General features: G+C 50.0%; 1 protein-coding gene across 2 annotated transcripts; it reads left to right on the top strand.

Annotated features, from left to right (window-relative positions):
- Nucleotides 1–1,498: 1,498 nt before the first annotated feature.
- Nucleotides 1,499–25,421, top strand: LOC142020716 (zinc finger protein RFP-like). Of its 2 annotated transcripts, none has more exons than XM_075008826.1 (7): nucleotides 1,499–1,980; nucleotides 10,664–10,759; nucleotides 14,066–14,299; nucleotides 15,392–15,414; nucleotides 17,404–17,516; nucleotides 19,671–19,721; nucleotides 21,332–25,421. In XM_075008826.1, the coding sequence occupies exons 1-7, from the start codon at nucleotides 1,567–1,569 to the stop codon at nucleotides 21,889–21,891; spliced, it is 1,491 nt and encodes a 496-aa protein (XP_074864927.1). In that variant the 5' UTR covers nucleotides 1,499–1,566; the 3' UTR covers nucleotides 21,892–25,421. The 2 variants fall into 2 exon arrangements, with proteins under 2 accessions (XP_074864927.1, XP_074864926.1); XM_075008825.1 differs by having other exon boundaries at nucleotides 15,392–15,468.
- Nucleotides 25,422–26,712: the final 1,291 nt, after the last annotated feature.

The following is a 26,712-nucleotide window of genomic DNA, read 5'->3' as shown; positions in this document are numbered from 1 at the left end:
TGGTTGAGCCACCGGTGTGGGGAACATTTTGGAGAAAGGGTGTTGGGGGGAAACCTGCTGCCGGGCCAGGAAAACCGAGTTCTATACTGACCTGGAAAGATGGCCAAAAGGATTCTCAACCTCTGTGATGAAGAGCAGGGTGTGAGGGTTTTACCTCCCCTGGTTCAGCGGCATGTGTTTCCTACTGTCCTGTAGTAACCCGAGGGGGTGCCTCAGTTTCCCCATGCACAGCATCAGTGCATAGTGGTGAGAGGAGTTTCCATGTGATGAATTCTCACATATAGGCAATGGGGGCTCCAGGCCCTTTGTAACCCAGGCAACCAGGTGACCCCTTTCTTCCCCGGGACACAGGACAGAGGCGGAGGAGGGGCCTGGCGGGCTGGAACTGGAACTGGGCTGGTGAGTGGGGCAGTCTGGGCTGGCTGGAGAGGGAGGGAGGAGGACCAGGGCCCGGCTCGGGGACCCCTCTGGGCCCCTCTCCCCCAGCTGGATTGTCCTGACGGCTTCTGGTTCCTGTGCTGACACGTCTGTTCTACGCTGTGTCCCTGTCGCCCGTCACCTCCTGTTCTCCTGCCGAGCGAGAGCCGCCTCTGCCTGGGGGTGTGGGAGTGGGCAGGGCCTGGGGAATCCCAAATACTCTGTGACACCATCTTTCCTGGAGAGGACCATCCCTTGCACAGAAACATCTCTTGTATGCATACATGCCACAGTTTTCATCTACTACCTGATCCAAGCATGGCTGAACCATAAGAAACATGTGAGCCAGTTACAAGCATCACAGCAGCCTCTTATCTCTGGAAATGAGTGACCCAACTCCCTAGAGCAGCTCAGGCTGCACTTGGCAACACGGTCCCATCTCTAATGTAGCCACAGCCACATCCCGCCCTTGTCATTCCATCAGCCTGCAGGCGGGAGAGCGGCTTGGCTTTAACGCCCACTGAGAAACCTGGGGGTGACTGGCTGAATGAGGATGCCTGGAACAGCTAATGCAAATAAAGAATCTTGTAAGGAATAAATGGGTAAAGCTTAAAACAATCTCTGTTTGAATTTATTAGTAACACTTTACTTTTCCAGCACTAGCTTGCAAAGTGCTTTACAAAGGAGGGCCTATCATTTTCCCCATTTTATAGATGGGAAAACTGAGGCACTCAGCACCTTGGTCTTGAGCTTGGGTTCAGAATGGAGTTTAGCAGTAGCCACTGAGAGCTTTGTGGGGAGGGCAGATTACCCCACTGAGCACTGAAGCTGGTGCTGAGCATTGTTAGAGGCAGGCTGCTGGGCTACAGGGGCTGTGGGTTTGATCCAGCCTGAAGCAAGGTCATTCTGTTCCAGGGACAAAACTGAGGCAGCACCCTGACGCACGGCCCTTCTCAGATATTACAGAAGCAAAAAGAGAAACTGGTTGAACCTCCTTTTTACGTATCTGTCACATACTCACGCCCACACAGGAAATGACGGAGTGAGTTTGTACCAGGAAAGGAAACATCCAGCTGGAGCTAATGAGTAAGTAGTGTCCGAGTTCAGGAAAGGAAACTAACCCTGTAGCACTGTCTGCAGCAGGGAGCCATGGCCGCGGAGAACCCTTCGAAAAGCCTCCAAGATGAAGCCACTTGCTCTATCTGTCTGGAGTATTTTAAAGACCCAGTGATTATAGACTGTGGGCACAACTTCTGCCGGACCTGCATCAGCCAGTTCTGGGAAGGATCAGAGACCCATGTCTCCTGCCCCCAGTGCAGAGAGACCTTTCCCCAGAGGACCCTAAGGCCGAACAGACAGCTGGCAAATGTCCTGTTGATAGCCCAGCAGCTGAGTGCAAAGGCAGCAGCCATGGGCAGAGGAGATCTGTGCAAGGTGCACCAGGAGCCTTTTAAACTCTTCTGTAACCAGGACCAAGTTCTCATCTGTGTGATCTGCAGGGAGTCCCAGGCTCATCGCGCTCACATGGTGGTCCCCATCGAGGAGGCTGCCCAGGTGTACAAGGTAGGGGCTTGCTGGGCAGGGTAATTCCTTCCATTTGTACATGGCCCTGAGCTCAGCCCCCCACCCCCAGGGACAATCCCAGCCCCAAAGAACTGAGTGTAACTAGACAAGGAGGACAAAGTGCAGGAGAGGGAGCTGAGACACAGGGAGGTAAAGGTGGGAATCAAAGGTAATTAGGTGCCTAAAACCCACATTTAGGTGCATAAATCTGGGCTTGAGGTCCCTGAATGCCAGGTATACACTCATCTGCAATTCACAGAACTCCTGTAGGGGTCCAGACTCACTCAGGGCCTAGGTGCTCAGGGTACAAGTCTCAGCATAAACGTTTCTGCCTCTGGCACATGCAAGGCTGCCTCCTCCTAGACGTCTGTCTGTCTCCTGCCCACAACCACAGCAATGCATGCACCCAGAGGAAAGGGTTCGGAGCGGTAGCCTTGTTAGTCTGTTTCAGCAAAACGTCAGAGGGAATTCATGTGCAAATTTGACACCATCGAAAGAGTCTGAACTGGGAACGAGTAACTTTCTACTTTAGGGGTGCGTCTACACTTGCATTCCTCTTTTGAAAGAGGTATGCAAATGAGGTAAATCAGAAATGCACACAAGGAATAAATTTGCATATTTGTCACCTCATTTGCATATTCTAATTTCAAAAGAGCTTCTTTTGAAAGAAGAACGCCAGCGTGGATGCTGCTTTTTCAAAAGTCAACCCCATCTTTGAAAGAACCCTTCTTCCCATTAAATGAAAGGAAGAGGGATTCCTTCACAGAGGGGTTTACTTGGAAATAGCAGCATCCACACTGGCTTTCTTCTTTTGAAAGAAGATTATGCAAATGAGGTCACAAATATGCACATTTATTCCTCATGTGCATTTTCGATTTCCCTCGTTTGCATAGCTCTTTCGAAAGAGGAATGCAAGTGCAGACGCACCCTAGGTGTTCTCACCTTTTTATCCACATCCACCCTGTTGAATTAGCTCTCATGTACCACTCCATCCCTGAATCACTACTCTTCTTTTTCCTTTCTGTTCATGCATCTGGCAAAGGGAGTTGCAAGGCATGAATGCTTACATCGCAATGAACTTGTTAGTCCTTAAGGTGCTGCTTCCCTCGTCGTTTCTGGGGGAAGAAAAGAGTTCTCCTGCCTCTCTCACCTGCATGGCCAGACCTGGTGGATGTGCTCAGACGTAGGTACAGAGAGGGGGCCGTGTTAGTCTGCATTCTAACAAAACAACCCGGCAGTCCTCTAGCACTTTAAAGACTAACAAAATGATGTATTAGGTGATGAGCTTTCGTGGGCAGACCCACTTCAGACATGGGTAAAGGAGTGTGAGGGACCCAGATGCACAGAAGGGACTGTCACCTGACCAAACTCCCAAATCAGCTCAGCAAAACAGCCAGGAATTCAGCTTTTGCCTCCCAGCACCCACCTCAGTTCTCTGCAACTACACTATAAACATCTCAGCACAGATTGAGACTGGAATGCTGACAGAACCAGCACTTGGTGTAATGCCTACTGGTGCGTATCACAGCTGATGGCTGCTGTTTCCAGGTAAGCAGCAGTAAAACTGCAGCAGCCTTTGCAGGGGGTTTGTTTTCTGCTGTTACCCAAAGCACAAGATGCCTGGAAAGATTTCTGTTTTAAAAAACAAAGGTTAATGGGGGTAACTTTGTCTTGGAGGAAGAAGCAGGGTGATTAATTCCTGATGTGCTGAATGATGGCCACCTGGCTGCTTCCGAAGCAGAGCTAGCCATGTCATTTTACTTGGGGTTTATGTATCCATTTGAATGACACATTCTATGCCATATTCTCAGGGCCATGAAGTCCAAGTTGATTGGAACTAGGATGACCAGAGGTCCTGACTATACAGGGACCATCCTGATGTTCAGGGCTGTGTCTTAACTAGGCACCTATTAACCCCCAACACTTTTCTGATTTTCCACACGAGCTGGCTGGTCACCGTAACTGGAACTTTAAAAAAACCCATTGGACGGAGTAATACACTATGAACAGAATCTCTTGTACTGTGTGCCACTCTGGCTTTAAGGACCAAGTGGACTATAATTAATGGCACAATAAGATTAAAAGTTAAAAAAAAGCTGATTCTCCTGACCATGTTGGGTCTCAGTACCAGAGCACCTGAGAAGTGAGAACAAGCCTCACACCAAACAATCAAGCACAACTTCTACAGTATTCTGAGTGTGTTGAATTGTTAACAAGAAGCCTCTTTCTCCCAAGTGTTTATTTGCTGCCAAGTATTTATTCAATGCACACTCTACACAAGGATACGGCTTCAACCCATTGCCCTGCAACCCCTGGGGGATTTGTTGGAGGCAAAGGGCTGTCTAGACAGAGTCCCTGAGCCTCAGCATCAGGTCTGGTGTCCTCATGGCCACTCTGCTCCCTGGCGACAGGACACATATAACATAGAAGGAACATGGGGCTCAGTCTGTGGATGGTACCGGGTGTCACTGAAATAAATGGGAGTTGTGCATTTTAATTCTCTGTGTGGCTTTGCAATACCTCACTGCTGGAGAATTACAGACATGTCCAGGGAGAAAATTTTCAAAATCACCACTGACATTAGAGTGTAATTTTCAAAGGTGACTGAGCCTGAATCCCTAAAAGGACTTGGGTGTTGTGATGCCTCACTTTTAGCACCTTAAAAAAAAAAAACGACTAAGAGCACAAGAGCAGCTGCACTGGGTCAGACCAACAGTCCATGGCATCACAGAACACTAGAATGGGAAGGAACCTCAAGAGGTCACCAAATCCAGCTCCCTGCACTCCTGGTAGGACCAGGCACCATCTAGACCATGTCTGATAGATGTCTATCTAACTTGCTCTTAAAAATCTCCAGTGGTGGGGATTCCACAACCTCCCCAGGCAATTTATTCCAGCGGTTCCCTACTCTGACATAAGTTTTTTCTGATGTCCAACTAACCCTCCCTTGGTGCAGTTTAAGCCCATTGCTTCTTCACCTCTGATGATAGGACAAGGAGAATATTTTTCTTCCTCCTCCTTGGAGCAACTTTTTAGACACTTAAAAGCTGTTATGCTGTCTCCATCTTCTCTCTTCCCACCTCACCATGCCCAGTTCTTTTGATCTTCCCTTACAGGTCATGTTTTCGAGACCTTCAGCCATTTTGTTCCTTTTCTTGGGACCTTCTCCAATCTGTCCACATCTTTTCTGAGATGTGGCACCCAGAACTGGGCACAGTATTCCAGATGAAGCTTAATCAGAGCGAGGTAGAGCAGAATTACTTCTCATGTCTGGCTTACCACACTCCTGTTAATACACTGTTGACTCATATTTAGCTTGTGGTCCCCTATAACCATGTGGCACGGTGCTCCCTTGTCCTGCTCGGGTCCCACACCTCTGCCTCTGGCTGGAGGGTGTAGGCTGCACATACCTCTCTTGCTCTGGCCTATGGGACTATTTCCTTCCCTCCCCTAGCCCCAGCCAGGGCTGTCCGCCGTAGTCAGGGAGAAGAAGCCTAGGCACTGTTCCCTCACCAGCCATCTTTGCAAACACTCCGTGGACCTCTTCACTCCTTCTCAGCTGCTTTCCGAAGTCCTCCACTCCCTCTGCTTGGCTGGGGCTGCTTTCAAACTGGCTCTTAGCTGAGTGCAGTTACTTTCACCTGCACTGCTGCACTAGCTGTTTCCCTAGCTCAGGCTGCCGACCTGAGGTGCCTTTTCCCTCTTTCTCACAGGGTCTGCTGGTCTCCCTGTGGCAGCCCCTAGACCCCTTTCTGCCACACAGCTTCCTAGACAGTCACTTCCCACTTTGTACGTGAGAAACAGATTGCTCCTCCCTCAGTGGAGTGCTTTGCCTTTGCCGCTGTTGAATTTCATCCTATTTACCTCAGGACATTTCCATGTGGCCCAGGGTCCTGTCTTCCAACCAAGGCCAATGCCAGGTGCCCCAGAGCCAATGAGGAGAATGGGGCAGTTACTGAATGATCCCACCGCTGACAGCAAGAGGTGTAGGGACACCTGGAGCATAGGGGTTTGTACCTGACCATCTTGACTAATAGCCAGTACTGAACCTGTGGTCCAGTAACCTGTCTGTTTTTTTGACCCAGTTCTACTTTGGCCTTCAGATCACAACATCCGCTGCTTACGAGTTGCAGAGGTTGATTCTGTGACGAATTGCTCTCTTCTGTTTGCTTTAGACCTGCAGCCAATTCATTTTTCCTGGCTCCTGTGTTATAGGAAGGAGAAATTAAACTTCCCTATTCATGTTTTCCACCCCAGTCATAATTTTATAGACCAGAGTCAGCAACCTTTCTGAGGCAAAGGCCCGAAATTTGACCTTTTGACCTCTGTGTACGGTCCGAGTGACGGTGATACTTTTTAAAGTCACTCATCGTCCCACTTACAGCAGCTTCGCTAATAAATCAGTGAAGATGCAGAGCTTTACTGCTTAGGTGGTGGTTGGTGGCATTAGCTGGGCTTTTGCTTATGGACAGATGGCCTAGCTTTGAGCAAGCTCCCAGCTGCATGGGGGAGGAGGGACAGGGCTGAGCTCCCGCCTCACGTACCCATGAAAATCAGCTCCTGTACCACTCTTGGCACCCATGCTGGGGGTTGCAGACCCCCCGTTACAGATCTTTATCGCCCCTTTCCCCACAACCTCACTTGTCTCTTCCAAGCTGTACATTCTGTCTCTTTTAAATCTCACCTTACATGGAAGCCAGGCCAGGCCCTTCATGAGTTTGCTGTTTTTTATGTATTTTTCCCCATTTCTAATGCATCATTTTTGAAGTGGGGCCAGCAGCACCACAGTGTTTTAGGTGTGGGCACACCATGGGGTTACAGAGCGGCTTTATGATATTGCGAGAACAACAAGAAGTCTTGTGGCACCTTATAGACTAACAGATATTTTGGAGCATAACCTTTCGTGGGCAAAGACCTGCTGCATCAGATGGATGAGTGGCGGGGGGGTGGTTTCAGAGGGGTATTTAAAGAGTGGGGTCCCAGTAAGAGGGAGGGCCAGAGCTGACAAGGTCTATTCAGCAAGGTGGAAATGGCCCAGTATCAACAGTACTTATCAAAAGAGGAAAAAACGAGTCAGACCAGACAGGGGGATGTGAGCCTTTGTCAGTGTCTAATGGGAAGATATTAACACCCAGAGCAGAGAAGCTGCCTTTGCAAACTGTGAGCCACTCCCAGTCTCTGTTTAATCCATGGTTAATGGAGTCAAATTTGCAAATAAATTGCAGCTCAGAGATTTCTCTCTCCATTTGATTTTTAAAAATTTTTTGTTTTAGAACTGTCACCTTAAATCTGCCACTGAGAGTCCAGAGAGATTGCAGTGTTCCCCCACAGGCTTCTGTACATCACCATTCCTGATGTCTGACTTATGTCCATTTATTCTTTTACATAGAGACTGTCCAGTTTGGCCAATGCAAATTGCAGTGGGGCATTGCTGGCACATGATGGCTTATATTATTATATAGTTCAAAGCTACTGACTAACATGGCTACCTCTCTGATATTTATGATATTGCCTATCCCTTTCCTTATGCTTCGTAAAATTCTCTTCACTTTTACGCCCACATTGAGCAGATGTTTTTGGAGATGACTCCCAAGAACTCTTGCTGGAGCAGAAACAGCTAAATTTAGCCCCCATCATTTTCTGTGTGTTGCTGGGATTGGGTTTTCCAACGTACGTGGCTGTTATTAGCACTGCCTTTCATCTGCCAGTTTGTATTCCAATTATGCAGTTTCGTGAGAGCTCTCTGGAATGCTTTGCAGCCTCCTTACGACTTAATTATCGTGAGTAAGTTTGTATCATCTGCGGATTTTGCCACCTCTGTTTTCTCCCTTTCTCGGATCACTTATGACTATGTTGAAAAGTGGGCCCTGATCTTTACCTCTGTCAGTTGTGAGCACTAGCTATTTATGCCTGTCCTTTGCTTGCTATCTATCAACCAGTTACTGACTCATGACAAAGTCCAATTTGAGCAACATGGTACATACAGTGATCAGTAGTTCTTCAATTCCATATTTGCGTGAATACCATCTGGTCCTGGTGACTTGTTATCTTTTTAATTGATCAGTTTCTTCCAAAACCTCCTCTATTGACATCTCAGTTTGAAACATTTCCTCAGATCATCACCCTCTGCAGTGAAGACAAACGCATGGAATTCATGTAGCTTCTCTGCAGCAGCCTTGTCCTCCTTGAGCGCTCCTTTAGCATCTCCATTGTCTAGGCCCTGCTGACTGGTGAGCTGCCTTCTTGCTTCTGACGTCCTTCAAATTAAAAACAACACGCTGGTACTTTTTAGGTCTTTTGCTGGTTGCAGGCCGGCTGGCAGGAATTCCAGGCCCCAGGGCAGCACATCCCCCTCCCTCAGCAGAGACACAAGCCACCCCCTGCCCAGGGACACCTCGAGTGCCACCTCTCAGCTGACGCCCTGGTCAGTCACAACCTCATCCTCCTCCTGCCTGGCTGTGCACCTCCCATTCTCCTTCCCCTTTCTGCCCCCAGCCACCCTTGCACAATTTTGCCCTCCAGTGGTCCTGTGTCCAACTTGGCTCTTTCCCTCTCTGCACCCCCAGCCTCCCTGTGCACCCTCCTCCCCAGCTTCTTTCTCCCAGCTGCCTCTGCCTACCTCCACCCTTCTGTTCTGTTCCCTTCTTAGTCTGTTTCCTCCATCCCCTCGGTCCTTGCTCCCCGCAGTCCTGTGCCCGGCTCTACCCCAGAGCTGGGCTCCTCCTTCTCTTCCCAGCCTGCCCCCCTGTTCCCAGCCCAGCTCTCCCCTCCACGCTCACTCACCCGGTTACGAAGCTGCAGTGCACTCGAGATTGCACACTAGGGAAGAGGGACTCACCAAATAAAAGTCAGGGGAAAAAAGGCCACCCTGGCCAAATCACAGAGTAAAGACGTGCTTAGGGGCCAAAAGCCGTTCTTTAAACATTGGAAGTCAAATCCTAATGCGGAAGACAAAGGAGTCAAATATAATTAGGCAGACCACAAAGAATTTTAAGGGCGCCCAGCCTGGTTTGCTGAGTGGGGCACAGGGGCAGATGCCCCACGGTCCAGTGCTTTAAGGAGTTTGGTTATGTTACGGTCCCCATTACTGAGCACGCCAGCTGCAGTCACCTCTTAGAGCAGGTCCTGCGTTCCACTTGGACTTGAATCACAGACTTCGGGGCCAGAAGGACCCTCAAGATTGTCTAATCTGACCTCCTGCACTCAGCAAGCTCTGGAAATTTGCCCTCCCTTTCCTGCCACAGAGCCTTCACCTCTGGCTGAATTACTGAAGTCCCCAAATTGGGGTTCAAAGATTAAATCAAGAATTGCCTCTGTGGGTGAGATTCAGGCCAGCTGCTCTATGCAGCAGTCATGATAGTTGTGAGGAATTTATCGCTAGGTAACACCAACAGAGATGGGTTACCAGCAAGAGGAATTGAACCTGCAATCATAAAGACTAAAGCCCTGTGCTCTACTGCATGAGCTAAAGGCCAGCTGGCTCTCACTTGAGCCTGTAGAGCAGTGATTTCACTCACCCTAGTACAAGATCTCAGTGTCTCTGGGTATGACCTCTTCATTGTGCTCGGAGGTGTTGTGTACCCAGTCAGTATGGGGCTGGTTGAAATTCCCCACCATTACTGGATTTTTTTTTTGCTTCTGTAACTTCTCTGCTCTCCCTGAGAATTTCACAAGCATCATCCTGCTGAGTATCAGAGAGGTGGCTGTTAGTTTGTGTCTTCAAAAACAACAACTCCTGTGGCACTTTACAGACTAACAGATATTTTTGAGCATAAGCTTTCGTGGGCAAAGACCCGCTTTCCATCCTACTGAGGTGGTCCATAGTATATTCCTACTGCTGTTCTTTCAGGCTACGTCTACACTGCAGCGATCTGTTGACAGAAGTTACGGGCAGAAGATACCTTCTGACCAAACTTCTCTTGACAGATTGCGGCCATACAAGAAAGCTGATCACTTCATCGATCCACTCTGTCGACAGACAACGGCTGGACAACCCAGCCGCTCTCTGGACAGAACAGCCAACCAGAAACACAGCAGACAGGGCTGCCCGGTGACCAGAAGCCCTGTCTCTCGACAGAGGGCCCCCCCCAGAGCGTCCACACGGGTCTTTTGTCAACCGATTCTGTTAAGAAAGCCGTTCTGCCTTGTGGGGCTGTTGGCAGAAGTGGTGAGCACTCGACAGAACACATTTTTAGTGTGGATGTTCCCCAGGGTTTTGTCGACAAAACTCCAGTTTTCTTGACAAAAACCTCTAGTGTAGATGTAGCCTCCTTGTTCTGGCATGGAATTTCCATCCAACAAGATGTTATGGCATCGTTTGGAACAGCACAGTCTGAATTAGATACGTAGGGTTCCTATACAATGCGCAGAGCGGTCCTGGGGCACCTTAGAGACTAACACATTTATTAGGTCCTGAGCTCTCATGGGCCAAAGGAAAAACACGATCCAGGGTTTATATAGCAGGAGGGGGGAAGGGGAAAAAACACGGTTACCTGTCACTAGTCAGGTCAGTTAACAAAGCAAATTAAGTAGGATGTATCCCATGCCTATGTGTATCAAAGCAGGAGTCTTTAAAATGCCAGCCTCAAGCAGCTGAATCAGCTCTGCCACGTCCATAAATACATTGGTGAGAGAGGATGCTGCAGCCACCTGCCAGACCCCAGCATTGTTTTTCTTGATACAGGAAAAAATTCAAACCCGCCTGAACTCGGTGAAGAAAGAGCAACGAGAACTTCTGGAGTGGAAGCAGGATGGATTGAAGCAAACCCAGGAATATCTGGTAGGTGGCCATTGCTCCAGCCCAGCAGTTACAGCCATTCAGGTGGGATTTCTCTCCAGGGGAGTGTCAGCCCTTGTCCCCGCACGGCACTGCTCTGATTTAGCCAGGGCTCCATTTGCAGTGCACACCCCTGGGGGTGGCCTGTGCGTAGTACTTGGTGCGGTGAGAAGGAGGCCGTGTCCCCACCGAGGTATGACGCGACCCATGTGAGTAAAAACGTCCGTGCAGACAAGGCACTGGAATAGCCGGAGCCTTTCCCTATCAGAGAACTGCCAGGGCCTTCTTCTGCTGCCGGAAACGTTCACAGCATGGTGGAAGTAGCGGGAGACACAGCTAAAAATAACAGCATAGCTGGAGAGGCCTAGCTCGGACAGGAAGCGAGATGTGTGGGGCGTATACCCACAGGGTTCAGGCACGTCTCATCTCTGCTTACCCAAGCTATGCCTCACCACCTGTGCTGCTGTTTCGGCGCATGCTGGAGCGGTACCTAATGTAGGTACTTTGCAAACCACTAGCATTCATGCATTCTTCTTCTAGCGTTTGCAGTGCTTCCCAGCTGCCCAACCGCAGCTTCCTCGGCACAAGGAAGGGCCCTGAGCTGCCAGGAAATCTAGTCAGTTGGCACCACTGTGCCTGCCAATATTCTCCATCCATGAGTGGAATAAATTTTGTTATGTGCACCAAGGCGTTGGTGGATGTGCACCACCACACATGCTGCCGGCTGTGGGAGGCCGTGGGTAAAATGGTTAGTCTTGAAGGTGCTGCAGGACTGCTTGCTTTGTTTTGTGACGCTCCAGACTAACGCTGCTACCCCTCTGAGATCTGATGACAGAGGCTGTTCAGTGCCGAGCCTACTTAGTTGCCTGTGAAAATCTCACAAGGCACCTCTATGCTTTAAAGCACTTAAATACCTTTTATAATTTGGCTCTTACCCACTTGCAAAATTGTTAACCATGAAGTTCCCAAGTCACTTAGGTCAGTGGTTGGCAACCTGTGGCCCCCGGACCCCTGGTTGCCCCCCACATGCCTCTTAAACAGTGGGGCCCTGGAGCTGCACACTTCTTCTTCCTCCCTGATTCCTCATTTCTACTCCATAATCTGAGGAAGTGGATTTTAGCCACCAAAGTTCCTTACCTAATAACTAAAACTGCCTGTCTTTAATGTGCTACATGACTGCGTTTTGTTCTGTAATCAAGGTGAGTTGGACATCTAAGTAATAGTGAAAAATTCCCATTGAGGCCTAGATGCATCTTTAGATACTTAAATATCTTTAAAAAGCAGGTCCTTATACATGTTCAATGGGTTTAATTTGCAAAGTAGTACATAGTGGAAAACATAATCCCAGCTAGATATATAAAATGATGGGGGAGTAAATCAGCTGTTACCACTTAGGGGAGGGATGTTGGAATCATTGTGGATAGCTCTCTGAAATCAGCCACTAAGGCTACGTCTACACTAGCACACTATGTCGAAGTAGCCTGTTTTGAAGGAAGGACATTGAAATAGGCTACTTTGACACGTATCGTCTACACGTCCTCAAGGGCTGGTGCCGTCGACGTTCAACGTCAAAGTAGCAACGGGGAACGTCGAAAAGAGCCGCCCCGGAAGGAAACGTGGAGCGTCCACACACACAAGCGCTCCCCATCGAAATAAGGGCCAGCAGCGCCCCAAGCCGCTCCCTTAAAGGGCCCCTCCCAGACACACTTGCCCTGCACAGCACAAGATCCACAGAGCCAACAACTGGTTGCAGACCCCGTGCACGCAGCATGGACTCCCCAGCTGCAGCAGCAGCAGCCAGAAGCCCTGGGCTAAGGACTGCTGCACACGGTGACCATAGAGCCCCGCAGGGGCTGGACAGAGCGTCTCTCAACCCCTCAGCTGATGGCCGCCATGGAGGACCCCGCTATTTCGAAGTAGTGGGACGCTGAACGTCGAAGTAGGGCGCTATTCCCATCTTTGGATGGGAATAGCGATTTTGACGTCTCGCCGCCTAACGTCGATTTCAACATTGAAATAGCACACGGTACGTGTAGACACGACGCGTGCTATTTCGACGTTGTGCCGGCTGCTTCGAAGTAGCCGGCTAGTGCAGATGCACCCTTAAATGTACAGCAGCAAACCAAAAAAAAAAAAAAAAAAGAGAAAGAAAGCCTGTTGGGAATCATTAAGAAACGAATAGAGAATAATGAATATCAGTGAATATCGTATTCCTGCTATATAAATCCATGGTACAGCCGCATCTTGAATACTGTGTACAGCTGTGGTCACCCATGAAAACTTATGCTCCAAAATATCTGTTCGTCTATAAGGTTCTATCCTACTGAGGTGGTCCGTAGTATATTCCTACTGCTGTTTGCTCAGGCTATATCTACACTACAGAAAAAATATCTTGACATTGGAAAAGATCTGTAAAGGGCAACAAAAATGATTAGGGGTACGAAATGGTTTCCACATGAGGAGAGTGGGACTTTTCAGCTTGGAAAAGAGACGACTAAGGGGGGATATGATGGATGTCTGTAAAATCATGACGTGGAGAGAGAGTGAAGAAAGAAGAGTTATTTACTCCTTCCCGTAACACAAGAACTAGGGGGTCACCAAATGCAATTCATAGGCATCTGGTTTAAAACAAACAAAAGGAAGTATTTCTTCCTGTAATTCACAGTCTGTGGAACTCCTCGCCAGAGGACATTGTGAAATCCCAGATTGGAACAGGGTTAAAAAAAAGAGCTAGATAAACCCATGGAGGTTGGGTCCATTGACGGCTATTAACCAGGATGGGCAGAAATGTTATCCCTAACCTCTGTTTGTCAGAAGCTGGGAATGGATGACAGAAGGGGGATCTCCTGATGATTGCCCTTTCTTTTCATTTCCTCCGGGACGCCTGGCACTGGCCACCGTTGGCAGATGGGATAATGGGCTAGATGGACCTTTGGTCTGACCCAGTGTGGCCATTTTTATTTTGTTCCGGTTTAAGCTCCTAGAAGATTAGCTGCTTCTGAAAAATGTTCCCCAAGTTCTAATTTCAAAAGTCACTTTTAAAGAAATTTGGGCTTCTGAGCCCCAGAAGTGACTTCTGAGAAAGGGAATTGGATGCCTAAGACACAAGGCCCATCTGAACATGTTATTCATTCAGGCCAACTGACAGACTATCAGAAAATCTCTCTACTTTCTCTCAGACGTGTTCTCCTGAAAGCTCAACCCTACATGCTTAGTCGGTCAAAGTGAAAAGAGGGCCCTAAGACCTGTCCCTTGACCCTCTCTATATCTCTGACCTGCTCTGCCCCTGTTTGTTTCTCTTCCCTCCAGGGAAAGATAGAAGCTGAGAGGAAGAAAATTGTGTCTGAGTTTGAGCAACTTCGACTGTTTCTGGAAGAGCAGGAGCGACTGCTGCTGGTCCAGCTGGACGACTTGGAAAAGGAGATGATGAAGATTCAGGCGGAAGCTATTGCCAGACTGTCTGAGGAGATCTCCCGTCTCAGTGACTTGATCAGTGAGATAGAAAATAAGTGTCACCTGCAGCCAACCGGTGGATTCTTGCAGGTACGACAGCCAGAGACGCTCCCATCCCTGGTCAGGGGAGGGAGAGATTCTAACTGAGTTTGGAGTTTAAGTTCTTGGAGATCGTTCACTCCACATGGGAGCCCGTCCGTGTGTCCGTAGGCACAGCAAGGGAAAACAAAACTTGACATTTTTACTATTGCCAATGTTGTCCCAAAGTGGGGGGGTCACCAGGCCCTGCACCTCGTCCACAGTCAGAGGTGACGCTCATTCAGCAGGGAGAACAGCAGGGTTATTAGGCGACAAGGACACAGCATAGAACAGACTTGTCAGCACAGGAATCAGATGCAGTCAGAGGAAACTGCCCCATTCCACAGCCCAGCTGCAAGTCAAATCAAATTCCCACCTTTGTCCTGTTTCCTGGGGAAGAAAGATTGTCTGCTGGTTGCCTCAGTTGCAAAGAGCCTGGAGGGCCTTTGCCTATATGTGAGAAGCCATCACACCAAAACTCCCCTCACTGATGCTGTGGCTGGGGAAACTGAGGCACACACCTGTTGTTAGTACAAGACAATAGGAAACACATGCAGCCCAACCAGGGAAATTAAATCCTCACACAGCCCATGTTGGCACACCAGTGTGAAAGACAGAGTTTTGCTGTTTTAAAAGCAGACATCGCAGGCCCTTTTTCATACATCATAAGGGAAGAAAGGCCCAGTTTATAGGAAGGAGGAGATTAGGAAAGTAAAACTCTTTTAGGGCCTACTAAAAATGGGAATGAATCCCACTTCCTGCACTGCTGGCCAGAATGGTATGCCGGGTGCTTTCCGCTCGAGAAAGGTGAATACTCCATAAAAGTACGTTCAAGTCAGGGATTCGTGTGCCAGTGTCTGGTTAGTCTGATTGAGCAAGTACCACTGGTACAGGCAAAACAGAATTTGGAAGGAGAACGCCACCACTGTGGGTGTGTGCTGAAGGGGCCCACTCCTGCCAGGCATCTGAATGGACTTTCAGACTTGCTAGCTATAGACAGCTGCATCTGGAGCTCACTGGGGGATGGCAAAGCGAGTGCCCTCCGGAGCAAGAGGGACTCCCGGCTCATAGAGTGCGGGGCTGAGTGTTCTCTCTCTCTTCTAGGACATCAGAAGCACCTGGAGCAGGTACGTGGCTGCTTCCCGCTGCCCCTCACACTCTCCTGAGCTCAGAGTTGAAGGGTATGTAGACACCGGAGATGTAGACAGGAGCTTAGTGGGATTTTCCTCAGCAACGGAGCAAGACAGGCAGCTTGCATTGGAGTCAGCGGCTGCTGGGTTCCTAGCTTGGTTAGGTGCTTTTGAAAATCCCGGCAGGCACCTTGTAAAAATCGGGCCCTCAGTGACGAGCCCAAGGTCACGCAGAGAGTGGTACGGCGGTTTCCGGCGTCCTCCGGCGACCTCTTAACCACTGGAGCGTCCTTTACCGTGGATTGTGGCCTGGTGTCTGGGAAGGCTGCGTGTGAACCCCTGCCTCTCTTTAGCTCCTCAAACAGCTGTTAGAGACCTACGGTCTCCCTGGAGCCAGCCAGACGACTTGTCTGTGGCAGTCAGAGGCTTACAACTTGCCTGCTAGATGGCAGCTGGTTTCCCCCAGACAGATTTCGCGTGCCCTCGGACTAGCTCGCCTGTTGTCTTCTGGGTTTACCCTTAAAACAACACCCTCCACTAACCGGTCTGTTCTCCTTGGGCCTGGGTCTCCAGGGTGGTAAGGAGACACCTGGAGGACACGGAAACAGCCTTTCAGGAAGTGAAGGTTTGACGCGAAACACTACTGCTTCCAAGAGGGGCCCCCTTTAATTGGTGCAAAGAGCAATCCCTCGTGCAATAATCCTCCAAACCCAGCTCCCTTGGGGCACACTGAAAGGCACCCCGCACTGCAGTAACAAGGGCTTGCACGTGGCCAGGCAAATTCTTTGCACCACCAATACACACCCACACGGCTTTATGCAGCTGACAGACAAGTGCATAGATGCACTCATGCTTGGCAAGTCCGAGGGGCCCGAGCAGCAGGAATGTTCCTGGCCTAGGGTCCAGCTCCATCAAAGTTCGGGACGGGGTTTGTCCCCAGCCTGGCCTGCTGGACCCCCCGCACATATCCCTGGCCTTGCCTGCCACCGCCACCCTTGCCCTGCCCTGGACACCCCGTCATCACCACCAGCTCTGCCCAGCTGCCAGCACCTCCATGCGCTACCCCCTGCCCTGAGCACCACTGCGGCCAATGAGGAGCTGTGGAGACAGTGCTTGTGGGCAGCAGCATTCAGAGACCCCCCTGCCCTGGGAGCTGATGACAGAAGGGGTGCCCCAGGTAAGTGCCTCACCCCCCAAGTCCCCTCCCACACCCCACTCCCTCCCAAAGCCTGCACCCCAGATCCCCGCCCGCACCCACACTCCCCCTCCAAGCCCAGCCTCTCCCTCCACCCCCACCCGAGCTCCCTCCCAGATCCATAGGCTGGTAGTATGGGAGGGAGTTTGAGGGGGGCAGGGGGCAGGCCCTGGGCATTCTGGGCACCGCCAGCCTTCTTGCAAGCCAGCTGCCTCTGACAACTCTATATGCAGGTGACCAGCCACCCCGTTTCTCCCGGGATGGTCCCTCATTAAATCTGGCTCATAGGCAACCCAACTTTGTGAAGAAAATGGGCAAATTGCCCAGGGGTCCTGTTCCCTTGTACATGGTGTCTGGGGGTGGCAGCTCCTCAGTGGGGCAGCTGCCCTGTTCCCTGGCGTGCCAGCCCCTGCTGCCGGGGACCCCTGCTGTGGGACAGCTGCTGCGTTCCCCAGCCCCTCACACCCCCATTGGGTGGGCTTCAGAGCCCTGTTCTTGCCATCCTCCCACCAGGAGGTGGTGGAGCCCCCATCCTCTGCTCCCACTCAGCCCTGGGGCCTTCCCTTCAGACCTGTCTCCTCCTTTGGTTTTCCCACCCATTTTATGACCTTTCCTCATCTTTTGCAACACCGGGTGATCTGCAGATCCCAAGGGGGGCGCTTCTCTTGCTTATTCAAAATGGAAGCCAGGAGTACCAAGGGGAGCCTTGGGGGATTTCTCCGGCGTCTGCGCTGATAGTTCCTTCTCACAAAAGAAAGAAACAGAAAACATTGGGTTTTTGTCCCCGGTAGGTGCGAGAAGACATTCCAGAAACCACTGGTGGTGCCAGAGGACCTGAGAGACAGATTCGACGTCTGTTCCCAAAGAAGTGTGTGTTTGCAGGCGTCTCTGAAGAGATTCCAAGGTAGTGAACAGGTGTCTGGGTTCATGCTGTGGCTAGGGTACGTGAGGATGTGCTTTTGTGACGGTGGATAGAGATGGACTCTGGCCTATTTGTGCACAATGTGTCACAGATAGACTTGTCTGTGGGTGGGGTGGGGAAGGACGAAAATTCTCCAGGTCTCGACATGAATTGTCTCAGGCTCTCCCGGAGGTGTCACAGTTCACGGCTCAGAATTTTACACACCCACAAAATCACCAGGGTTGTCGGTTTTTTGTTTTTGTTTTAATTTTTTGTTGTTTTTCTTTTTTTGTGTTTAAAGAAAATCTCTGGCTGGGGTTGTCAAAAGGACCTAAGGGAGTTAGGCACCCAGCTCTCACAGACCGTCAATGGGAGCTGGCCACCAATGGCCTCAGCCCTTTTGAGCACCCCAGAGTCTGTACCTCAAGTTTCTCTACTGTTGAAAAGGGGGAAAGAACAGCCAGCCGACTCCACGGGATAACTGCAGAATGGACCCCAGAGCTCTGAGCTCCTCCGACCAAAGGAGGTGGCGCAGGTCTGGGTATTATATTAGGGGTGAGGATTTCATTTTAGGTCGGCCTCACGGGATGGGTCTTTCCTTCCAAGCTCCCTTCCACTCTTTCCCCCCGTCTCGCTGTAGCACAGCGCTGTTCCGGGCAGCGTCGCTGCAGGTGTATTGCTCACCGGAGAAGAGAGAGACAAGCGGGGTGAAGTGCTACCTGTTATGGGACCAGCTCCTGTTGGTGACAGAGAGAAGCTTCGAGCTACACAGAGCTGGAGAAGAGCTCAGACTAAGCTCGGAAGCTTCTCTCGCCCAAGCCCAGTTACGTTAATTAACAGGAGCGTTAGCAGGGTAAAGACAACCTGAAATCCCCTCTATTCTAGTCCTTGCTTTCCCTAGAGACTCTACCCTCTGACTTGCCCTCTGAGGCCGAGGCTGGGAAAGGGTGAGGGCTGGATTCACAAGAGCACTTAGGCATCTGACCACCATCTTAGGCACCAAAATCCCAGCGACAGACCCCACTGGGATTCACAGAGCTCCCACTCAGCTGCAGCCAGACCTCCGTAGGGGCCTCAAACCACTCACCCCCTTTAGTTATGCAGTGGAGGTCCATTAGACAGGTATGTTTCTGCCTCTGTGCAGGTTCTCTCCAGTCCCAGCTGACTGTCTGGATGCCTAAGCCCGAGGGTGATACACACAGCAGGGAAAGAGAGATGTGCCTCCCCCTAGCTCACCTGCAGGACCAATCTGATATTTCTTATTGGCTCAGGCACTGCTTGCAAACTTACCCAAAATACCCAGGCCAGAGGGAAGGAGGCACTCTCTTATAACCAGGCTGGCTGTGTGCAGCCGCTCAGGAGAGATTCAAATGCTGCCCAGCTGATGAGCGGGGCACCCACAACTGGGTTTTTCTTTATGCTGGTGTTGCACGTTTGCAAAAGCCTTGGTGTGCATAGAAAAATGTATTCCACACATGGATGGAAAAGATGAGACACGCCCCCCCCCTCGCTTACAGCATGCTGTTCTGTGCTTAAGGTGCTTGCCTAGGAAAATGCATCCTTGGTTAAAATCCCCTGGCCCCCAGAGGGGGAGAAGGGATCCCAACAGGGGTATGATGTGGGCCTCCCCTGTTGAAGATGATCCTCTATGTAGAATTAATTGGGCATGGGGTCTAGGTCTGCCCCCCTCTTTGCTCAGTGCTCCAACCACAGGGCTCCTAGCTCTGAGGGAAAGTTTTCTTCTCTGCCCCTGGCTTCTTGCAAAAACTGGCCCTGATACTTAGCACCAAGCAAGGGCTGATGACTAAGAATCCCAAGCAGAAGGAGGCACCTTATTTGCTCCCTTGACTCAGTTGCCATCATCAACAAACTCCCTGGGTCCGGGCTGGGGCTTAGCAGCCCCAGCATCTTGGCATTTCCCACTGTCAGGGAGCCGCCTGGCATGCTGGATTTGTGAATCCCTTTTCCAGGCACTTCTCCTGGCACAGGGACCCTGGTACCTGTCTCAGGCTCTGTGAATCACAGTGACTTTCTAGATGCCTAAACACTGGATGTTCTGATGCCGAGACTCCTCATTTGGTTTCTTCACGTGCTCATGAGGTTATTTTCCTATAAGTCAGGGGAAATCACCTCTCTTCCAATCTCTTCTTTCTCTAGACATGCTGCCCTATCAGCTGAGCTTTCTGATAGCCAAGGCAGAGAAAGAAGGTAAGTTTTCATGAGGATATATTCCTGCCCAAATTATTTATTAGGGATTAATTTGTAGAAGATGCTTCTGAATTCAAACGAGAGAATTTTTCACCAATATACAGTCATAGACTAGAAGGGATCATTCGATTATTTGATCCTACCTCCTGCAGAACTCAGGCAGGAGTTTCATGCTGGGGTTGGCAACCCCACATTATTTACATGGAAATATGAAATAATCGAAGGCAGAGTCTCTCCCCGTTATGTTCCTCTCGTGTTGCAAAGGGCAGGATTGTGGATCCCAAGCATTCAGAAATCAAGAGTCAAGCCCCTGACTATCACAAAATTTGTCCTGATAATCATAAGCTAGTCTAATACATAGCATAGGGTGGGTTGTTTTTGTTGGGTTTCTGATTTTGAGCCTTGTATTGCTCTCAAGGGGCAAACTAGTTAAAATCATTCTCTGTCCAGTATTAAAGCAGTGATATTTTCCTGCAGAGGCCTTGGTTTTACTTAGATGTTTTGCAAACACCCAAAAGAATTGACTCTAAAGTTGAAAGTTTACTGATCAAACACAAGCGGTTAAAGAAGCATTTATAATAAAAATAAAAATTAAAACAGGTAACCCAGGAGGATCCATTTAAAATTTAAAAAGGGGGGTTCACTGGATTTAAAATCTTTGATTGCAGATGTTTCATTACTGAGCGGAGCAACATCATCAGCGCATTTGTGCTGATACTGGAATTGAGGCATTATGGAAGATAATGAACATGAAATAATAATGAAAATAATGAATAAAGTCTCTCTCCTTTTTCTGGCAAAATATCAGTCCCCGATTTGCAAAATAACCTTTCTTACACTTCTGGCCAGGGTCGATCTTCCAGAGTCGATTTCATGCACCTGGTAGAGACGCGGGAAATTGAACTATCTGGGGTTGGCAGTCGGCAGACCAGCTAAGTTGATTGCAGATAAGTTGATTCTAGCTACATAATTGCCGTAGCTAGAATTGTGTATCTGTTGCAATCAACTTACCTGCCTAGTGTAGACCAAGCCCCTATTTTGCTTTCAGTCTGCTGTGTGAGGGGTAGTCACTTCTCCTGTGTTTAACAGCCAGGCACAAGAAGGAGGACAGCTAGGATCAGTGTCTCTGTAAGCTGAGCACTTGGGCGGCAGCCCAGGAGAGATTCATATATCACCCTGCTGATTATCAGTGTGCACACCGTGAGCAGTGTGTGTTTCTATGGGTGGTGCACATCCACACTGGACTTTGAACACATAACAAAATTTATTCTTCACACAAATGGAAAAAATGAGAGGGAACATTGGGCAGGGTAGGCAAAACTGGTGGAAACACAGCTTTTGCTGAGGTGGTTTGTACTACGGATGGCTGGTTAGTCATCAATGGATGGATTGGGTGGCAGGTCGACCATGTTATTGGATGCTGGTGGAAGCCAGCCTGTGACTCAGCTCTGCATCTCAGCCAGCAGGCCTGGGTGGAAAGCACCACTGGTTTTGTGTTCGGACAGGAGAGGCATCAGCTTTAGCAGCTGAGCAAGAGCCTGGGATAACTCTGCAGTCACAACAGACCTTAACGCTCTCCTCCATCTCTTCTCCCCCACCCGCTTTTTCAGTGCAGGCCAGAGTGGATCCAGACGTGGGAAATCCCTCTACCATTGAGTCCAAAGACGGGCGCATGATATACGGGTATCAACCGTTGACATTTGGGGTGGCAGAGAGGTTTTACCCTGCTCCCTGTGTGCTGCGTACTACAGCCTTCACCTGGGGTGCCTGTTACTGGGAAGTGGAGGTGGGGCTCGAAAAACAGTGGGTGATGGGCATTGCCAAGCAGGCTGTGATAGAGCAGGGAGTGACGCACTCTACGCCAGAGGAGGGGATCTGGGCTTTGGAGCATGGAAGGGATAAATACTGGGCCCTCACCTCCCCTAAGACAGCTCTGGACCTACCGTCTGTTCCCAGGAAGGTTGGAGTATATCTGGATTATGAAGGGGGGGAAGTTACATTTTATGTTGTTACGCCTGGTGGCAGGGAGCCAATCTTTACTTTCACATCCTCTTTCACTGGGCAAATCATCCCCTTTCTTGGGAGCCGGCCGGCAGGATGGCCAAGTGGACTAGGCTTTGACATCAGACCTCCGTCCTTTGGATTCCATGTACAACGCAGGCGTTTGTAAGGGCTTCCCCCCGACAGACGGTATCTCAGTCAGAGCAAAGATGGATCCCTTTTCATTAGCACCCATCGCCAGTACAGTCTTGCCAGTGCCACGCTTCCAAAAACGCTTGGTCAGGCCCGCCAGAAATCATGAGGGCTACGTCTACACGTGAACCCTACATCGAAGTAGCCTATTTCGATGTGGCGACATCGAAATAGGCTATTTCGATGAATAATGTCTACACGTCCTCCAGGGCTGGCAACGTCGATGTTCAACATCGACGTTGGGCAGCACCACATCGAAATAGGCGCTGCGAGGGAATGTCTACACGCCAAAGTAGCACACATCGAAATAAGGGTGCCAGGCACAGCTGCAGACACAGTCACAGGGCGGACTCAACAGCAAGTCGCTCCCTTAAAGGGCCCCTCCTAGACACACTTTCATTAAACAGTGCAAGATACACAGAGCCGACAACTAGTTGCAGACCCTGGGCATGCAGCATGGATCCCCAGCTGCAGCAGCAGCAGCCAGAAGCCCTGGCCTACGGGCTGCTGCACACGGTGACCACAGAGCCCCGCAAGGGCTGGAGAGAGAGTATCTCTCAACCCCCCAGCTGATGGCCACCATGGAGGACCCAGCTATTTCGATGTTGCGGGACGCGGATCGTCTACACGTTCCCTATTTCGATGTTGAACGTCGAAGTAGGGCGCTATTCCCGTCCCCTCATGGGGTTAGCGACTTCGACGTCTCGCCGCCTAACGTCGATTTCAACTTCGAAATAGCGCCCAACACGTGTAGCCGTGACGGGCGCTATTTCGAAGTTGGCGCCGCTACTTCGAAATAGCGTGCACGTGTAGACACGGCTGAGATGGGCTGAAACATCTTGGATAACAGTGAGTTATTGTCCTGTGTTCTTGTTTCCAGGTTTGTCTACTCGGGCTGTCAATTGATCAGTTAATTGACATTAAGGCCTGTGATTAACTCAGAACAAATCAACACCTTGTGATTTTAAAGCGTATTGATGATACACCTTGGGTAACAGGTGGCCCCGCTGCGGGAGGGTAGAGATGCTGTGGTCAACACCCCTGCATGTCTCTGGGGTGGGGTTACCCTCCTCTCCCTATAGAACTGCTCTTAGCCACACTTTTCCAGACCAGAAACCTGTCTTCTGTCTGACACGTGTAACCACCCCCAGGCGGATTCACATCAGGTGCCCTGAAGCTCAGTGCAGAAGCCATTACAGTTTGAGCTAAATTCTGCAGAGGAGGCTGCTTCTCTCTGTGTGAGTGGTCTAGGTGCCGCTCCATGGGCCAGTGAACCAGCCCCAGTAGGTGCATGGGTTACACGGGAACGAGGGCTGGTTGATGCCAGGGTGCCCTCTCCCCTCACTCACGTGCCCAGTCACCACTGAGCTGGCATAGGGGAGCAGGGGGAACCAGTGTGCTGCTGGCTCAGAAGCGAGTGCTGCTGAGAGCAGCTGCTGCTCCCTGAACAGGCACTCAGGCTCCTGAGTGCCCTACTTAAAGAGACACCACGTGGCTACACCCAGGTGCAGGGCTGGTGACAAACGTAACTGGGCCTTGGGCAGAGGGGGTAGGGGACTCAGCTACATGCCCCTGGAAGCAGCGGGACCTTGGTTGGAGGGGCAGGACCAGGAGCTATCCTCTCCCACCTGGCCTGCAGCTCATTTAAAGGCACTGAGGCTCCAGATGCTGCTGTGGCAGCCCAGGCCTCTTTAAATCTCCAGACCCCCAGACAACTGCCCTCTTTGCCTCACCTTGTCCACAGCCCCGTTCATGTGTGCATACGCTTCCCCCAGCAAACCCCCGCTCGTATTATTGCTCTTTTGTTATCACTTTTTGGGACTTCCTTTCAAAATGCACAACGCACGCATACGCGCTGGGATTTACTCTTTCAATGTTTGTAAAGGCTTACGGTGCTGGGATTTTAGGGTTGTGACTGCTCTGTGCATTTCATCATTTTATTTTGCTCATGCTTCAAATGAGTTCATTGAGAAGCGAGTTCCCAAAAGCCGAATTTGTCCCAGCTGCAGAAATTCTCTTTACTTTTCTTCGCATATTGTGCTTTGTCATTCATTACTTAAAAGGGTACAGTTAAATAACACCAGCCCTCTAGAGTGTACTGAGAGCTTGTACTAACCTTAGCAGTGTCAGTTTAATAAGATGAACACCTAACTTCAGATACCGTGCAGATGAAGCTCACTTAATTTCAAGTGATGTTTTTATTTACATCTGTAAAATAACTTAAAATTCATACCAAAATCAGTGTGGTTCCAAGTCTGATATGAATACTGATTATGAAGACAAATGTTGGTGAGTTATGCACCAATGATGTGGATGCATTGAAGAGAGTTCAGTGGAGGGCAACCAAAATGATTAAGGGGCTGGAGCTCATGACTTGTGAGGAAAGGGTGAGGGATTTGGATTTATTTAGTTTGCAGAAGAGAAGAGTGAGGGGCGATTTGATAGCAGCCTTCAACTTCATAGAATCATAGAACAATAGAGCTGGAAGAGACCTAAAAAAGCCAGCGAGTCCAGCCCCCTGCTCTCAGCAGGAGCAAACCCCTCAGATCAGCCCCGCCAGGGTTTTGTTGAGGCGAGACTTAAACACCTGCAGGGATGGAGACTCCACTGCTTCCCTGGGGAGACCATTCCAATGCTTCACTGCCCTCCTAGTGAAAAAGTGTTTCCTAATGTTCAACCTGGAGCTTCCCAACCGCAACTTGAGATCATTGTTCTGTGTTCTGCCATCCATGACCACGTGAACAGCCGCTCTGCAGCCTCTTTGCAGCCTCCCTTCAGTAAGTTGAAGGCTGTTATCAAGTCCCCCCTCAGTCTTCTCTTCTGCAGACTAAACAGTCCCAATTCCCTCAACCTTTCTTCATAAGTCATATGCTCCAGCCCCCTAATTATTTTGGTCACCCTCCACTGGACCCTCTCCAGTGTATCCACATCCTTCCTATAATTGGGGGCCCAGAACTGGACACTTCCTGAAGGGGAGTTCTAAAGAGGATGGAGAGAGACTGTTCTCAGTGGTGACGGATGGAGGAACAAGGAGCAATGGCCTGAAGTTGCAGTGGGGAAGGTCTAGGTTGGATATTAGGAAAAACTATTTCACCAGGAGGGTGGTGAAGCTCTGGAATGGGCTCCCAACAGAGGTGGTGGAATCTCCATCCCTAGATTCCCAGCTTGACAAAGCCCTGGCTGGCATGGTTTAGTTGGGGTTGGTCCTGCTTAGAGCAGGGGGTTGTACTTGATGACCTCCTGAGGTCTCTTCCAGCCCCACGACTCTATGATTCTATAATTACAATCATGTGAACATAAATGCCAAAAATGGAAAAATAAATTCCTATTCATTTAAAAAACTCTTCATCATATATTTTAAATTTAAGTAAATGCTTTTTTCAGTGCAGTGAAAAACAATTGTCTAAAATAGCATGGATAATGGCAGTGACACAGTGTGTCTGTCAGAGAAAGTAAGCAGATTGTATTTGTTTTTATTTCTCTCTAGTAAAGCCAGCACACAAAATACCCAACCTGTGTTTCTGATGTTTGTGTTAAGGCTCCAGCAGGGATTCTCCAAAGGTTGGGAATATCTAGTTGGATAATCTCCTGATTTGTTCTAAATGTAACCCCAGAGGCACTGAGACCACATGCGACAGAGAGTGACATCTCTGCTCTGTAGCCTTGGCTAAGAGATGGCCTTTAGCTCACGTGACAGAACACAAGGCTTTAGCCCCAAAGTTCAGTCTCTTCTGACAATGACCTGGGTCTGGTGGTGTTACACATAAAATGTGGTTTTAACTGGAGCCTGTAGATATTTTTTCCTTCCTTCTATAGAAATTAGCTGACAGCAGCACTGTGCCTAATTCCTAAGTCATCATCCACAAAGAAAAACCACCTGGAGCTTTTGGGTGCTGAAGTAGCCCCTGAAATCATGGTTAAAGTTGTCCCTCACCTCTCAGAACCTGAGAGGGGGCCCTTGGTGAGCCGGGAGTGGCCCGAGGGCTGCGGGATGGCCAGAGGCTCCTGTGAGCTGCAGCAGTGGTGCAGATGTGAGGGCTGCAGAACACCATATAACAGGCCACCCCAGGATCCAGAGATCTCGGGAACCCCACAGGGGCCAGAGGCTGGGAGGGGTGGAGCACCCACGGCAGCCAGGGACACCAAAATGTAAGTCTGTCCAAGGTACCGTTTCCCCTAAGACCTCCCCTGAACATGGTTGTCACCGCTCAGGCAACCTGCTCCCCAGGGGGCAGCTGATGGCTCCTGGGGGCAGGGTGTCCTCCCCTTGGCTGGAGTGTCTGGGACCAAACCAGCTTAAAAGTCTGGTCTCAACGAGGAGGGGTAGAAACCCCTATGAGCACTGCCAGTCTTGGAACACTGTTTCCCTTTAGTGCCCATCCCTCGGAGCTCCCTGCTTGGAACACCCCCGTCGGCCACACCACCACCTCCGCCATGTCTCAGGCGTTCCCTGCTGTCCCAGGCCCTCTCCACCCCTCACCCATTGCTTGCTCTGCAGGAGCTGAGAAAGACTGCACGGCAGACGTTGGGGGGGGTTTCAGTCCGACGACTCCTCGGCCAATTGAGTTGTCTCCGCCAGTGTATAATTTTGCCCCTCACCGAAGGCACGAGGGGAGATTAGCCATAAATCTCTCAGCAAACCCTGAGTGGAGCCAGAAATCACTGACTTATGCCGCCCTCAGATCCAAATAAAATGAGGATGGATTCTCCCATTTACTGCAATTTTCTGTTCTGCATTCATCGAGATTCACTTTTAATTGGACAGTTATAAAGCTATTTCATCTGGCATATTGTAGTC

This window comes from Carettochelys insculpta, chromosome 14 (genome assembly GCF_033958435.1).
Source record: "Carettochelys insculpta isolate YL-2023 chromosome 14, ASM3395843v1, whole genome shotgun sequence".
Classification (NCBI taxonomy): domain Eukaryota; kingdom Metazoa; phylum Chordata; order Testudines; family Carettochelyidae; genus Carettochelys; species Carettochelys insculpta.
The sequence above is the reverse complement of the archived record's forward strand: the minus strand, read 5'-3'. Positions and strand labels throughout refer to the sequence as shown.

Bases quoted from the DNA above. Each gene is read 5' to 3' on its own strand.
- LOC142020716 (XM_075008825.1), top strand. From the start codon at position 1,567: ATGGCCGCGGAGAACCCTTCGAAAAGCCTCCAAGATGAAGCCACTTGC. The intron at 1,981-10,663 runs GTAGGGGCTTGC...TTCTTGATACAG, and splicing joins AGGCTGCCCAGGTGTACAAG to GAAAAAATTCAAACCCGCCT. The intron at 19,722-21,331 runs GTAAGTTTTCAT...CCGCTTTTTCAG, and splicing joins AGCCAAGGCAGAGAAAGAAG to TGCAGGCCAGAGTGGATCCA.